The 15843-nt window shown below is 37.5% G+C and overlaps 1 protein-coding gene across 9 annotated transcripts in view; it reads right to left on the bottom strand.

Annotated features, from left to right (window-relative positions):
• Map2k4 (mitogen-activated protein kinase kinase 4) overlaps positions 1 to 15843 on the bottom strand; it is a 134313-nt gene that overhangs the window by 56057 nt on the left and 62413 nt on the right. For 8 of the 9 annotated variants that reach the window (XM_004857556.2, XM_087191845.1, XM_087191844.1 and 5 more), the window contains one exon: positions 10506 to 10680. The exons of the other annotated variant lie outside the window; for it this stretch is intronic. In XM_004857556.2, coding sequence (XP_004857613.1) covers positions 10506 to 10680 — 175 coding nt within the window. The remainder of the gene's footprint in view (positions 1 to 10505; positions 10681 to 15843) is intronic. 9 annotated transcript variants of the gene reach the window in all.

The raw sequence follows: 15843 nt of genomic DNA, 5'->3' as shown, positions 1-15843 counted from the left end.
GATACTATTTTTGTTTTGAAATGGAGAAAATGTGTGGGGGAGGGGGATGAGATGTAGAGGCAGAAGAAACTAAGAAACTAATGTGGAAAAGCATGCTTACAGCCCTAGCAGATAAGATCTCTAAATCCTGACACAACCAATTCTTGTCAGGTTTCTGTATAGCTCAACTGAGGGTGTAGAGGGTAGTACAATGAAGTTAAGGATAAGTAGGATACCCATATTCCATGAGGCAAAGGTACATCCTTAGCTGCTTAGACTAAGTCAGGAGTATTCCAAAGTAAGAGGCAAGTTTGCTGATCAGAAAATAAGGCATGAATATAATGAAACTCTGCACAGTGATGGATTCAATAATTATAGAGGATATCAGTGTCAGGCTTTAAAGAATACTGGAATAATCTGATTAAAAATGACAGAAACTACCAGAAATTTGTCCATTATCAAGGCAAAGTGTCATTTCTGTTTATCACCAACCAAAGTCGGAATACCAGAAGGTATTTAATTTACTCTTCAGCAAAGCTATGTGGGATCTGTTATCATTCAATTAGCTAAAGCTCCTATTTCAGGGCATGTGGCTCACTCTTTTATATAAAGGTACTGTCATCTAATGTTACCAAAATAATCCGTATTCCATATTTCAAGCATGTTAAATACCTTGCCAAATTAGCACGATGGCTAAGACAATCACTCTCATGACCACAAAACAAAACAAAACCAAAAGCTCCCTGTGATGACAGGTGCCTATCTTTTATACTAAGTGGACACTAGTAAGTGTCACCCATGCAGAAATCCTAGAACTGGTACATGGCCAAACATATCATACAGGACCTTAAGTGGAACTCTTCTCCACAGAAAACAGTAATATAGTAAAGGCTCAAATGTATAAAGGTATTACATTTAAAATTAAAAGATGAAAAGAACATTATCAATATAGTTGCAATAATGATATTTTAAAGATGAGTCCAGGAGCTGAAGTTGTAGCTAAGAGTTAAGAGTGTATGCCTAGTTTTAGCTATCACAAACTGTGCTGTTATGAACATGAGGGCACATATATCACTGTGGTATGATTCTTTTAATTCTTTGGGGAAGATCCCCAGCAGTGGAATAGTGGGGTCAAATGGGACTTCCAGTCCTAGTTCTTTGAGGTATCTCCATACTGACTTCCACAGTGCTTGCATCAGTCTACACTCCCACCAGCAGTGGTGCAGGGTTCCTCTTTCCCCACAGCCCCGCCAGCATTTGTTATTGGTTGATTTCATGATAGCAGCCATTCTTTCTGGAGTGAAGTGGAATCTCAGCGTTGTTTTCATTTGCATCTTTCGAATGACCAGTGATGTTGAACATTTTTTCATGTATTTATTTGCTATTTCTACTTCTTTGTCTGAGAAGTGTCTGCTCATTTCAGATGCCCATTTTCGGATTGGGTCTTTAAATTTGGGAGGTCTGATCTTTTTAAGTTCTTTATAGAAACGGCCCAAATACCCATCAACTGGAGACTGGATCAAGAAAATGTGGGTTTTTTTATAAAATGGAGTACTACTCAGCCATAAAAAATGAGAAATTAGAGACATTTATAGCTAAGTGGATGCACATTGAGGTGATACTCTTAAGTGAAATAAATAGGACACACATGTATAAATACCGAATAGTTTCTCTGGTGTGAGAAACTGAAAGTGTAAATAAGGACTAAATGTATAATAGGTACTGTGAAATAGGAAGAAAAGGGGTAAAGGGGAAGGAGGTGGGAGGGCTAGGGGAAAGGATAGAAGGGAATGGGATTAATATGAGAAAATGGAAAAATAGGAACAAAATCTTTGTAAATAGGGAGGACTGGAGGGGTTGAAGGGAGGGCTGGGCAAGGGTGAAAAATAAGAACCAAGAGAGATTATGTAAAAGTGCAAATTTCCAATGATGAATATCATTATATTGTATACCTAAAATGTACCAATGATTAGAATGAATAATCGATAATGTAAAATAGGAAGAAAAGGTCCAAAGGGGTAGGGGTAGTGAGAGGGGCAGGGGAAAGGAAAGAAGGGAAAGGAAAAATGATGAGAAATGGAAAAAATGGAAATAAAGTCTTTGCAAATAGGGAAGGGTGGAGGGCATGAAGGGAGAGCTAGGAATGGGGAAAAAATAAGAACCAAGATACATTCTGTAAAGGTACAATTCCCAATGAGAAATGTAATTGTGTTGTATACCTACAATGTACCAATAAAAGAATTTAATAAAGTGCAAAAAAAAAAAAAAAAACAGTGTATGCCTAGCATGTGCAAGGCTTTGGGTTCAATCCCCAACACCAAAACAAAAACAAAAACAAGTGTATAGTTTCTGTGATCTACAGGCATCAATACTGCTATGCATAAATATACTCGTGTTCATTATAAATTCCTTGCCAAAGATCCCTCCTGAGGTTAGCATTTGTTTAAAATAAAAATACAAAAAGGGACACACTCAGATCGCAAAGTGTCCCTACTATTCTGACCCTTACAAATAAATATGCTTCTTTCCCAGCATAAATGGTCCCGCATTCAGTTCTAATATAAAGCTAGAAAATCCCAGAAACAACTGCAGCATATCAATACCACTTTCCTCTGGGCCACAGGATATCTTAATCTTCTGATTTGCAAACAAAGATTCTATACCCTAGAGAAGCAAGAAGACTCATCCCACAGATCAAAAACAAAAATGCCCATCACGTATCACCCATCACTATGGTCAAAGCAGATGGTAATATTAGCCAAAACACATAGTAAAACAAAAGCAAGGTACAATATTTGGAATGCCGATCACAGATGCCAAATTTGCTTTCTTGTCTAAAAGTAACAAATAGTACCTGCTAAGTAAATTGTTTAAAATTATAAAAGCACATGGTTTTACTAAGGCCAGAAAAAGATGCTGATGGAACGGGGGTGGGGGTGGGGTGGGGAGAACAGGGATTGAACTCGGGACCTTGCGCTTTTGAGGCAGACATTGGAACCACTGAGCTAAATCCCTGGCCAAGATGCTGATTCTTAATTGTAAAGTTATCCAAATCTTTGAAATCAATTTAATGAACTCCTGGTTGTATCTGAGGCAAATTAATTAATAGGAGTACTTCCCATTCTTCTCACTGGGGAAAATGAGCCCAATTAATTCCTTTTATGCATTCTCTGCTATGCACTATTGAGAACTTGTGAGATCAGTTCAAAAACTCTACGTTGTACTACATCACAGGAAGACTTGCCCTGATACAAAGTTAATGGAACAAGCCTGATACATCTTGATAAAGACAGCATCTCCTTCTTTATACCATGTGCCATACACATTTAAAGAGCATAATATCCATCTTAGCATTGGAAATTTTAAAGCTTAAAATCGTAAGTGACAGATCACTTCAGTACCCATGACAATAGAAACAACAGTACAAATCTGATGTAAAACCAATTTCAGAGGCATGACCACAGACAACACAAAATGATAGAAAATATGCAGGAAATATGTCAAATATTAGTTCAGATGTCTCTCACAAGGAATAAGGTATGATGGGCCAGCTTTCCTCCACATAACTATATAACTATATGCCAGGGTCACAATTCAGTTAGGTCAACTAAGTGATGGTAGCCAGTTTCAAAAACTGGATATCTAGTGTTATGTTCAGAGACAAATAATGGTTAAAATTCACCTACAACAACCATTTCTAAACCTTTCTATTAGGAACCTTAATGTTTCCTCTAAGCTGCTACTGGATTCACATATGGGTAGATAGGATCTTTTTTTTTTTTGGTACCGGGGATCAAACTCAGAACCTTGTGCTTCCAAGGAAGGCAGTGGCACCACTGAGCTAAATTCCCGGACCCGGGATCTTTCTTCCTGTGTGTTTGTGCATGCTAAGGAATAAACTCAAGGCTTCACACATTCTAAGCACATGTTCTACAACTAAGCTGCACCCCAAGCTCCTGCTACCCTCTTCATCAAGCAGAATAGTACTGATTTTATCTATTTTATTTATTTGTTCCACATACAATTCTGTTACTAAAACGAACCCAGAATCTGACAACCATTAACCTGGTGCAACAGTAAAGTTAGAAACCAAGGCTAACTGGAGGGTTGCTTTGCCAGTTCCTTGGAATTTGCCCGCGCCTGGTATTGCTCCACTTATACTTTTCATATGAAACCCCACAGCTTCTAAAGTGACATTAGGAAGCATAAAAAAGGGCTCAATTGTAGATTTCTTAATTAAGCCACATGATCTGTCCAATCAGACAAAAGCATAAGAAAATGGAATCTATTCTCTATTCAAAAACAAAGCCATGACTTCTGCATTCCACAAGAAATTTGGACAATCTAAAATCACTGCCATGCTATGGTCTTTCGGTTGCCTAACAAATCACCCTATACATCAAAACAGGCCTTTTAAATTTAAGGTCAACTCTGTCAAATATTGTAGTGCTTCCAGAACAATACAATACACAAGACTAATATATACACACTAAAATGAACCTCCTCCAATCACTGTTGACCATTTCAATCCCCACCCAAATCATTCAGTATTGGAACTTCTGACAGCAGTAGCATAGTCCCTTACAGCGGTTGGAAAACGAGCCAAGCTACACTTTCCCAATCCCTGACTCCCCATACTTGCCATACCACCTACACGAAGGAGGCCTACCTAATCAGCAGAAGAGAGCCCAACACTCCTCAAGGAAGGGCTGTGCTGTGGGCTACTGATACCATCTGAGAAACAATCTACTCCCTCTCATCAACCACGGGGGTTAAACTAGGTCTCAATTCCAGGTCAAGGATGTTGAAGTTAAAATCTGTATCTCAGATCAAGTGACCAGGCAGAATCTGAAACACTTAAACCAATGAATCAGGAGAGATGACAGAGTAGAGCTGAGAGTTAAAAGGAACAAGTGAGAAAGATCACTATGAGAAAACAGCTGAAAGCCCTTACATACAAGATCACATCACTGATTCAGTGTGGCCTAAGTGCCTAAACTTAAACAACCAATATGTTTTTCCTATTAACCTAGATGACTTATAAAAGTCATCACAGTGATCCACAGTTAAAGCCTTCACATCTTCTCATCCTTACCTACTTATCAAATAGAAGTTCCATTCTCCAATGAGATGAAAACTTTACTCCAGCTTTAACCCTTCAAGTAACAATCCAGATTCCACTGCCTACCACCTTTAGCAAGTGACTTCATCCCCTTATACTCCCTCTCATTTTCATTCTTCCTTTCCACTATCACCCATTTTTGTTTCATGCCTACAAACATGAAAAGGGCATGCATACCATCAGTAAGTCAATGTGAAATTGAGATAGGAGATATGGGAGTGGCAAAGCTGGCTGGGGAAGTAGGCATGAGCTGTTAATTACAAAAATCCCAGAACATGTGCACAGAACAGTTCCTAAAGCTCTGCATGTGGACTGCTCACAAGAACTCAAGCAGGATGGCCTAGACCTAACTTTAGCCTGAGAAATGAGACCCTAGCACCACCTCTCAGGACCCATATGCAGTTCTCATGGGTCTCCTCGAGACTTGAACAGTATAAAGGATACAGACACCAAGAAGAACTTGCTATCATGACTTCCCTCATGGTAGCCTGTCCTGCTTTCTCCAGGGTGTTCTTTTATTGCTTCTTCTCCTTTTATTGGCCCAAGCTCACACTACAAAGCCAGTTTCTCCCACACTCTTCACTTTTACTTTCTCAAGCTTTTTCACTGCTTCTTGCTCATTTCATCCAATTCTTTCTTTGTGATAAGAAGAACCTGAAATCTAACTCCAGAGGGAGAAGTGAGCAATGGAGAACCTGGTAACATTTAGTTGGTGAGCCCTTTTAGAAACAGGCTACTCGATAAAAACATGACTGTTAAAAAACAAGGAAGCTGGACCTTTCAGGTTGAAGTAGGATACAATTAAAAATTGGGCAGAAAGAAGACAAGGAAAAATCATACCTTTAGAAATGAAAACTGCAGCTTTAAGACACAAGCCCAGTTTCTTTTTTCTCTTCTCCTGAAACATAATAAACAATTCCATTTCACCTGCAAAGGGCTCACAGCCATTCCTCTTTGTGCTTACAAACTGTTCTCTTTCACCTATGAATAGATGACCTTTCCACCTGAAAATTAGGCCACCACCCAAAACAAAGATGATCTTACTGTGAGCAGGCCATTCCCCCCACACCAGACCAAGACCAAGATTACAGATTATCAAATTCCACAGATTTCCACCACCAAAAACACATAAAAATTCCCAGTTCCAAACTGTAGTGTTTCATTTCTCTGAATGCCCCCTACTTCACTCTTGAGTGTGTCCTAAATCTCGCCTGATAAACTGCTCCTGTGCATCCTGAAAATTCTTTTCTGCATTGGGCTTCAGACCCAGCCTGGTGACAAGGTGGAGGGCACACAGTCAGCCATTCTTTCTGTTAGCCATCTGTGCTTTTAATTTCAACCTATAGATCTGAACTGTGACACTTCAGCTGTTCTTTCTCTCTCTTTTCACAATGTCTCAGGATTTTCTTTGAAATCCTAATTCTGATCACCTGTACCCTAAGGCTGCTGGCATTTCTCCCAGACCTGAATTTTCTTTAACTCTAGCTCAGAAAACCTAATCCCAACTGCTTCTTCAAACACTGGGTCTGAATCCTGAATTTTACAATACAATCAACCCTTCTAGACAGCTACAAAGAGATACCTACTTAAATTTTAGAGGACTGTGATTATTCATGACTCATTTTTTCATTCAGTGATTACCCCACAATCATGCAAAATAGGACATTAACCCTCATGTTCACTGCAGAACTATTTACAGTACTTATGAAATGGAAACAACCTAAGTATCCATCAATGGATAAACAAAATGTAGTACATATACACTATGGAATACTATTCAGCTATAAAAAGAATGAAATCCTGTGAGTTATGAAAACATGGATGGAAATGGAGATCATTATGTTAAGTAAAATAAGCCAGGCCAGGGATTTAGTTCAGTGGTTCCGCCACCTGCCCCAAAAGCACAAGATCCCAAGTTCAGTTCCTGATACCATAAAATAAACCAGCCACAGAATGATTAGTACCACATGATCTCACTCATATGTGGAATACAAAAAAGTTGATCTCATGGAACTCAGTTGATTGTACCAATGGATGGGAAGAAAGGGGAGAGAGGGACAGATGGGGAAAGGCTGATCAATGGATACTAAGTTGAAAGAGGTTCTGTTGTGTTACTGTACAACAGGTTGATTATAAATGATAATGTACTTTACACTAAAAGACTTTGAATGTTTTCACCATTAAGATATAATAAATGTTTGAGTAGACACGTTTAACCTGATTTGAATATTATACAATGTCTACACTTACCAAAACATTACTTCCATTAATGCAAACAATTTTAATGTTTACGTATCAGTTTTTTAAAACCAATTTAAATTTTAAATGGAGCATTAAATGTTATTTGTAGAGGATGATGATCAAAACCAAGTAACTAGCCAGAGTTGCTGGTGCCCCTCAAGCTTGAGGAGACACAGTGGTGACAATGGCTTTGTCCTAGGCAGCCCCATGGCTGTCATTCAGTCCCACATAGACAAACTACTAATGTTCTCCCACCCAACAAAGAACAAGACCTTTTTTTTTAGGTACGTGCAATTGAAACTGAGAGGATAAAAGTGTCCACATCTGAGGTCCTAAGACAGAACCTCACTCGCAGCCTGGAAGACTGTCCTCAGGCTACACATGAAGAAATTATTTTGAGGGCTGGGGATTTAGCTCAGTGGTTCCACTGCCTGCCTTGAAAGCACAAGGACCCGAGTTCAATCCCCAGTACCCCCCCCAAAATTATTTTGAATGTTTTACATATACAATGCTATGTTATTTTACTGAATCTGATTTACTATATCTTAAGTGTTTAATTCTTTGAGATAATATTTCTGGTAACTAAGAAAATCATCTTTTTAAGCATTTCTTACATGTAATAACTTTGGGGAAGAGCTTCCACAAAACCAAAAAAAAAGAGAAAATCAATCATAAAAAAATAAACTAATTCTATATTTCACTTTTGCATAACTACTGCAAGTAAATCTTAAAGATAATTTCTAAGATAGGCTTAACATCTAATAATCATCCTATATTCCCAAAAAGTGTGTTAAAATGCTAGCAGAGAGCTATTTTAAGTGTTTTCTCATCTCACCAACAGTAATGAAAAGATCTCAGCTGTGTGAACCACTGTCTCACAATTCCTTTAAATGTAACATGTCATATCTTAAATTCTCCTTAATTATACATTGATTCTGTATAATTATACTTGTCAAGCTGGTCTATATCCCTATGTGATGAGGAAATGTGATGAGTGTGGTGAAATACTATGCTTCTCTAAAGAAATCAACAATAAATACATTTTTAAATTCATAGTAAAAGGCATACATTAGTCGTCAACTGGTTTCAAACTTTAACATGTATCAATCTAAAAAGATGTATTCTTCCAGTATTAAGTCTGTATATTGAATGATATATATGGCCACTCTTCCCCAACCCAAACTGCTATACTGGCTCAAGTATTTAAGGCAATAAACAAAGATAGAACCACTATAGGGTATAGATTTAATAGTGACCAGTCTATAGATCCCATAACTGCCTTTTGTAGCACTGCATAACAGCTGAAGTATACATTAGCATTCCAATAGGGGCTCTCATGGCTCAGATTATGAATGCTGGATCATAATTCCCTATTTTCACTCTTAAATTCCTTCAAAATTTGAGTAGGCATTACAAAACTCTAAATGCAATCAAATTAATCATTGAGAAAAACTGTATCAAATGTCAAAATGAAGTGTCTTCTTTACTTTTAAAACCTTTTAACTATAGTCAAAGTCTACCCATATTATTAAAACAATTCATGGTGGTTACAAACACAAACTGAAAAATGTAGGAAATAATTTTTTAAAGTATGATCCCTTGTACCTGAGAGAAAAATTTAGAGCTTTATCTATGTAAGAAAGTTCTCCCTTAAGACACAGTCAAGTGAAACTGGATGTCATACAGATAGTACATAAGGGACAATGCCACACTCATGCAGCAGAGTCTAAATAAAATGACACTTCCCATTTGCACTGAAGTAACACAAAGTAACACAGAAATCATTTCACATTCCAAGAAAAACAAAGTTTGTTCTCAACAGATAATCCAGAGCAGAGGTACATCTTTAGAGGTCCACACACAGGTTGCATGCAAAATTTTGTGTGCATATATATCCTCCTCTAAGAAAAGTCTATAGTTCTTATCATTGCAAATATACAGTAAAAGAACCTACACAAAGAATCATAAAATTTTCCCATCACTAATTTAACATTACTTTATATACCTAGCAGCAAAGAAAAAATGCTCAACTATGAAGAAGATTAAATAGTCACATTAAAATTTTGTTCACAACAAACCACTACACAGAGAATATTTTAGATTACGATAGAAACCCACTCCCAAATATCAAGTAAAAAATTGAGGCTCCTTCTTTCATTCAAGCCACTAAGACAAACACTCACTCAAAATAGAAGATTAATAGAAACATGATTAGCTGAGACCACAAAACCATCCTCAATTGCTATAAGCTGAGGTGTTACCTGTTCACATAGGCGTTTAAAGTTCAATGAGGGTATGGCCACAATTTTTTCCCCCTTTTTCTTTATAAAATGCCCCTCACATTGCTGATTTTCCTAACATATCTTACACAGACCAAATATTTTTTAAACATCTGTACAAATATATAAATAAAAGTACAATTACAAAAACCCAGTAGGAGTCAGATGAACACCACGGGTTCATTATACGTATTAACATAAGTCTGCTCGGTACGAAGGCCCAATCTCCATTTTTGACCTTTCTTCTTTTTAAATTAAATGACCACATTAAGTGTCATGACACTTACAATAGGACAGAATGTGACAGCATCATCACAAGGTATGCATTTTAATACAACTTTAAAACCAGGGAACAGGGCAGTACTGAGTAGAGATGAAATAAACAAACAGAAGCCGAGCCGGTCAGGACGGAGTAAGGTTGAGGTTAGTGGCAACAGCATGTGTGTGGTTTCCAGGAAACCTTCAGTAAGACTGCTGTTAGCCCTAGCCCCGCACCTTGCCCAGCCCAGTGCGCTGCCTCTTCCTCTAGCTCCCGCCTGGCTTAGAGCAGCACTGCCCTGCTCCCAGGGGTGCAGCCGCCCAGCCTGAACTCACCTTGGCAGTGGAATGGCCAGAAGTTTAAAACCTGTTAGTGTATCATGCCAAAAGTGCAATGAACATGCACACTTCATACACTCATGATTCCAGAGAGAGAGAATGTACCACCAATAAGACAACCTCTACACAAACACCCTCAAAGAAGTCAGAGAAGCAATTTCTAAAACACCCATATTTATCAGAAATGTAAGAAAAGAACAACAGTGGTATTGATGCACCACAAAAAACAACAACAAAAAAATCACCTAATGGATTAAAGTACCAAAAATAATCATGGCATCACCTACTTTAACTGCCATTATTTGCCCACTTGGTTTGTGGACCATTTTGTTGACAGAACCATAAGCTCCTCGTCCAATTTCTCCAAGGTCTTTCAAGTCCTCTGCAGTGAAATCCCAGTGTTGTTCAGGGGAGATCTTCAGTTTTCCTGATGACTCAATGCTGTGTGTTCTCAGTCTTTCTCTGTTAAAATATTGGGAAGTAATTTTTCCACATTTTAAATAAGTTTTAACTTTTTTCTTTTAGCTAACACTGATCAATGTGTGGGAAAATTTGTTTTCTCATAAGTTACTTAAATAGCCTGACCTCCAGGTTTTTAAAGCTGTTTGTGTCATCTTCTATTTTTACATAATGAATTAAGAAAAAGCTAAATTTAGGTAGCCAGTAGATACAACTGCAATGACATTCATAAACTCAAAATTCTATTTACTGATGAACCTAATGCTATTGGTCAGTTTTCATTTCCAAATATCAGATCTTTCTTTGCAAAAAGGTATTATCAAATGAGAATCCCAAGAGTTGCAAATTCATTTCCAAATAAAGTCTTCCCCTATTTTACCCCACATTAACTATTCCAGTGCCTCAATCTTTAGCTAGTAAAGCTATTCCCAAAATATGCTGCAGCAAGGGGGATTTTTTTAAATTCCAAAGTCTAGGTATCATCACATAGCAATTAGATCAGAGTATTTGGGGACAGGAATCAGAAGCAGTATTCTTAAAAATGCCCAGGTGTGGCTGGGGATTTAGCCCAGTGGTTCTGGCACCTGCCTGGCAAGCACAAGGTCCCAAGTTCGATCCCTGGTACCAAAAAAAAATGCCCAGGTGATTCCAGCAACATTTGGGAATTATCCCTTAATATACTGTTCTGTTTTGGCTAATACCATGAAGTGGTATCCAGGCAGCTCTGGAAGGTGAACATCCAGCTAGCTCTGGAAGGTGAACATCCAGCTAGCTCTGCAAGGAAATCTGTCATGTGCTATTCAAAATTTAACCTTTCAGCTTTTCAATAGGTAGAGCAAAGGAACAAAAAGTGAGTTACTAGTTAAAAAAAAAAGAGCTCACTTTATTACAGATTTTCATTAAGTAAAATATCACCTCCAAAATCTCAATCTGTAGATCAAAGTATTAACTTCTAACCTTATATTTGTAAAAAAAAAAAATCCAATTAAAAATGTAAAATCAGGGCCAGGGATTTAGCTCAGTCGTTCTGGTGCCTACCATGCAAGTGCAAGGTCCCAAGTTCGATCCCCGGTACCAAAAAAAAAAAAAAAAAAAAAGTAAAATCAATCCGTTTCTCCCACACACAAACACACAACACACCCCACACTCCAATGTGTAGGAAAAATCTGTAATAATCTAGACAGTGTAACACACACACACACACACACACACACACATATATATATATATATATATATATATATTTTTTTTTTTTTTCAGTACCAGGGATCGAACTCGGACCTTGTGCTTACGAGGCAGGTGCCAGAACCACTGAGCTAAATCCCTGGCCCAATGCAACATATATTTAAAAAAAAAAAAAGTCTATTGAATATATTAAATGATCAGATTTTTTTTCTCTTCTATTTTTGTTTTGATTTTTATTGGTACATGTTTGCAGTACATTATTCATTGTAGGGGATTGGTACATGGACATAACACATTTTGAGACAGGATCTCATTGTGTTCCAAGCTTGCCTCAAACTTGGAATCCTCCTGCCTCAACCTCCCTGAGTGCTGGGATTATAGGCACGCATTACCAATTCTTTTAAACTCTGATCTTGTGATACAAACAAGGACAGTTTATGTGTTTGGTTATTTATTCTTTCCAAAATTGTGGAATTTTTTTCTAATTAGTATAATTGTTTTCTGTAGCTACTTCTAAGGTTCTCAAAATTTTTAGAATGTTAAAATCTCTCCCAACAATAGTCATATATAGTAATATTCATAATAACCAAGATTCAAGGTTACAGTCTAAAGATTAGCACACTCTGTATGAGTAACATCTTAGTGAACTGGTGACCCAAAATCTCAAACCATAGTATTCATACTCTGAGCTTCTTTTCATACAAATGCTTTGCATTTCAGTTCAAAAAACTTCCATCCACAATATTTGATACTCCATCATCCAAAGTCATAAGAAGCCTAGAAATCAGTGGCATAAGTGACTGTGTAGATAGAAGTGAAGCTAGAACCGATCTCTTAAGATGGAAATCAGATCTAGGCTAAAACAGAAATTACCTAAGTAATCTTTTTCATTAAGAAGACAGGTTAAGCCAGAGGACATTCTAACATAAAGAAGTTTCATGTACAATGACTATTGTTCTACAATCACTGGCAAGTAAATACACTCTCCACAGCTAAATTTAATCACAATACAGCCCTGGTCTATAGCTGTGGGTAGCTCAAGAGTTAATCAAAATTACTTAAAGTACTAAGTACAGTGGTCCATGCCTGTAATATCAGCAACTGGGAAGGTTGAGACAGTAGCATCACAAATTTGAGGCCTTCTGGATAATCTGGCAAGACTCTGTCTCAAAATAAAAATTAAAAAGTATGAGGAAGTAGCTCAGTGGCACAGTACCCCTGGGTTCAATCCTCGTTACCAGAAAAAAAAAATTACTTGTAAATTGGAAGCAGTATTTTATAAGTTTTCACTACTGTAAGGGCTGAGGCAGACAGGCTTTATCAGTGGTGGCAAATCTGTGGCACATGTGTCATTGTGTTTTTCTTTTAAGACAAAAGATGCTAATGTATGAGTTGTTTTCTCTAAAACCTCATTATTCAGGTTTAACTGCAGTGTTGGCACTTTGTGACAAATCAGTGAGGTTTGGGGTTGCAGTTGGGCACTCACTAGGTCTCTAAAAGGTTCACTATCACTGGTCTACATGATTCCCAATATTCTCACCTTCCTAATTTTTATTCTTAAATAAAGAAAAGGTTACCTGACTTCTCTTTGGGGTAGGACTTTTCCTGATAGAGACTATATTTTATCAGAAAATAAGTCCTAAATATTTCTCACCTTTTATCCCATAATTTTCTGTGCATACTTTTACACAGATCACCCTTAGCTGTCTTCAGTGAATACTCCATATGATTCTGCCTCCAAGCTCTCATTATCAACCTGGGAAATTCAGCCAAGAGCACCTGTGGCAGTAATCACCAGTTTTGCCCAATATCCATCTTCCATTTCAACCTTCCTAATGGATCCTCTTTTATTCAGGTCACCCAGCTGCACCCAGCTGAAAGGCTATATGGTACAGTACTTCCCAGCTGTTGGGGACTAAATGGTGTTCCGACCAAAATTCACATGTTGCAGCATTAACCACTAATATGACTATATTGAAGATAAGACCTATAAAGAATTAAGCTTAAATGAAGGTTAATAATAAAGGCAGGTCCCTAATCCAATAGGATTAATGTCCTTATAAGAAGAGCCATCAAGGGCCGGGGATTTCGCTCAGTGGTTCCACTACCTGCCTCACAAGCAGAAGGACCCGAGTTCGATCCCTGGTACCAAAAAAAAAAAAAAAGAGCCATCATTTTCTTCCCACATGCCAAAAGAAGTAGTCATATTAGCGTCCAGTAAGATGGTGACCAACTGCAAACCAAAGTAAGATGGTTCACAATAAAATCTACCTTGCCAGTACCTTGATATTGGACTTCCCAACCTCTACAACTGTGGGAAATAAATTTCCACTGTTTAAACTACTCAGTCTATAATTTTTGTTTGCTTTGTTTTCTTATGGCAGGCCAAGCTACCAACTGTTTTAGCAGTTAGGAGTGGCAAATATGAATGTAGAACTTAAAAGGAACTGACACAGGTAGAAAGAAAAGTCCTTCTTCTTTCCCCATCTCATCCTCCTCCATGTTGCCTGGAATATCAGTAACAATTAGAACTCCAGGCACTCTTCACACCCTTGAATAGAGGGATGACAAGAGAACCCCAAAACACTCTTGATTTGATGATGATGATGATGATGATGATGATGATGATGATGATGATGATGATGCCGCCACTACACCAACCCTAGCCTGCCTATCTCCAGACTTATCTATGGAAAGGGGAGATAAACTGATTTAATCCATCATTTGTTTTCGTCCTTCAAGTTCATATGTAAACAAACTTGCTTTGAATTAATATATTGCCTAATGCCATTTCCCAGTAGTTCTCAAAAAAGGAGGTAGTACCCCATGTCCCAGAAAGTGAGAGAAGAGGTGGAGGGGGGCATTAGGCAGCACTGTGACCATCACAATGACTGAGAAGTATGATTAGTATTTAGTGGATGGTGGCCAATGATGCTAAACACCTTCAAATCCACACATTAGTTCAGCCAACAGTACTTCCTATAGCCTTACTAAATCCCATATTTCATAAATAATCCTTGGTTCCCAAAGATTTAGCAGTTCCATATTTTGGAGAAAACACATATACACATACTCATACAAAGGAAAACAATTGACAAAGATGCTATGCATAACCAAAGGAAGTGAAATATGTATATTCATAAATGTAACTTTTGTAAAACAGGTAAGACTATAGGTGAAATACTTAATATAGGGGGTTTAGTATATATATACAGGCCTTACTAAGGTACAATTCAATGCAAAGATATTATATCTTGAAATCAGGGACTTACCTAAACTATTCAAAAATCTGAAAACTCTCATCTTTGAGCCTATATGTTTGTGACGTCCTTTCTGATTACTTATCTTCTGGATAGAAATGATCAATTGGCCCATTTACTATTTGATACTCCATCTATGTCATTCTTTTATTGACTAAGACAAATCTATAAATGTTTTGAAATCCTACAGATTCTCCCCAAAATTAAATTTAATCTTAAAACAAATAAAACAAAGAACTGTGGAATAATGTTCCAGAACATTAATGGGTGTGAAAAAAATTCAATGTATCTAATAAAGCTACCCGGGTGTGTGTGCCTTTTTTTTTTTTCCTATGAAATATGGTTGCACAGCCAAGAAAGTAACTAGGGACAGCTCTAACTGCACTCTGCACTTCCACCCCTACTTTATACTGTATTCAACTACGTCTCCTTTGCAAACTCAGCAGCAAGACAACTACCTGAACTTCTTTTTCCAACCATGTTACCCAATTCAAAAGCCCTCTAAAAGCTATACAACAGAAAAGATACATAAAAAGCAACGACAATGCAGAAAAAACTTAAGCTTTCTTTTGTATGGTTCTATGTGTATAGATTACAAAAATGACATACTAGTTCCTGCTTTACAGATTCCATTTAAAATATTTTAATATAGTAGTCAATGAATAACCCATATCATTACTGTAATGGCTGTACAACCTTTCTGAACTGGTTTGTAGCATCA

This window comes from Heterocephalus glaber, unplaced genomic scaffold, assembly GCF_053883595.1.
Source record: "Heterocephalus glaber isolate CG9 unplaced genomic scaffold, H.glaber_assembly_v1.0 deba00001564, whole genome shotgun sequence".
NCBI classification, from domain to species: Eukaryota; Metazoa; Chordata; class Mammalia; order Rodentia; family Bathyergidae; genus Heterocephalus; species Heterocephalus glaber.
The sequence above is the reverse complement of the archived record's forward strand: the minus strand, read 5'-3'. Positions and strand labels throughout refer to the sequence as shown.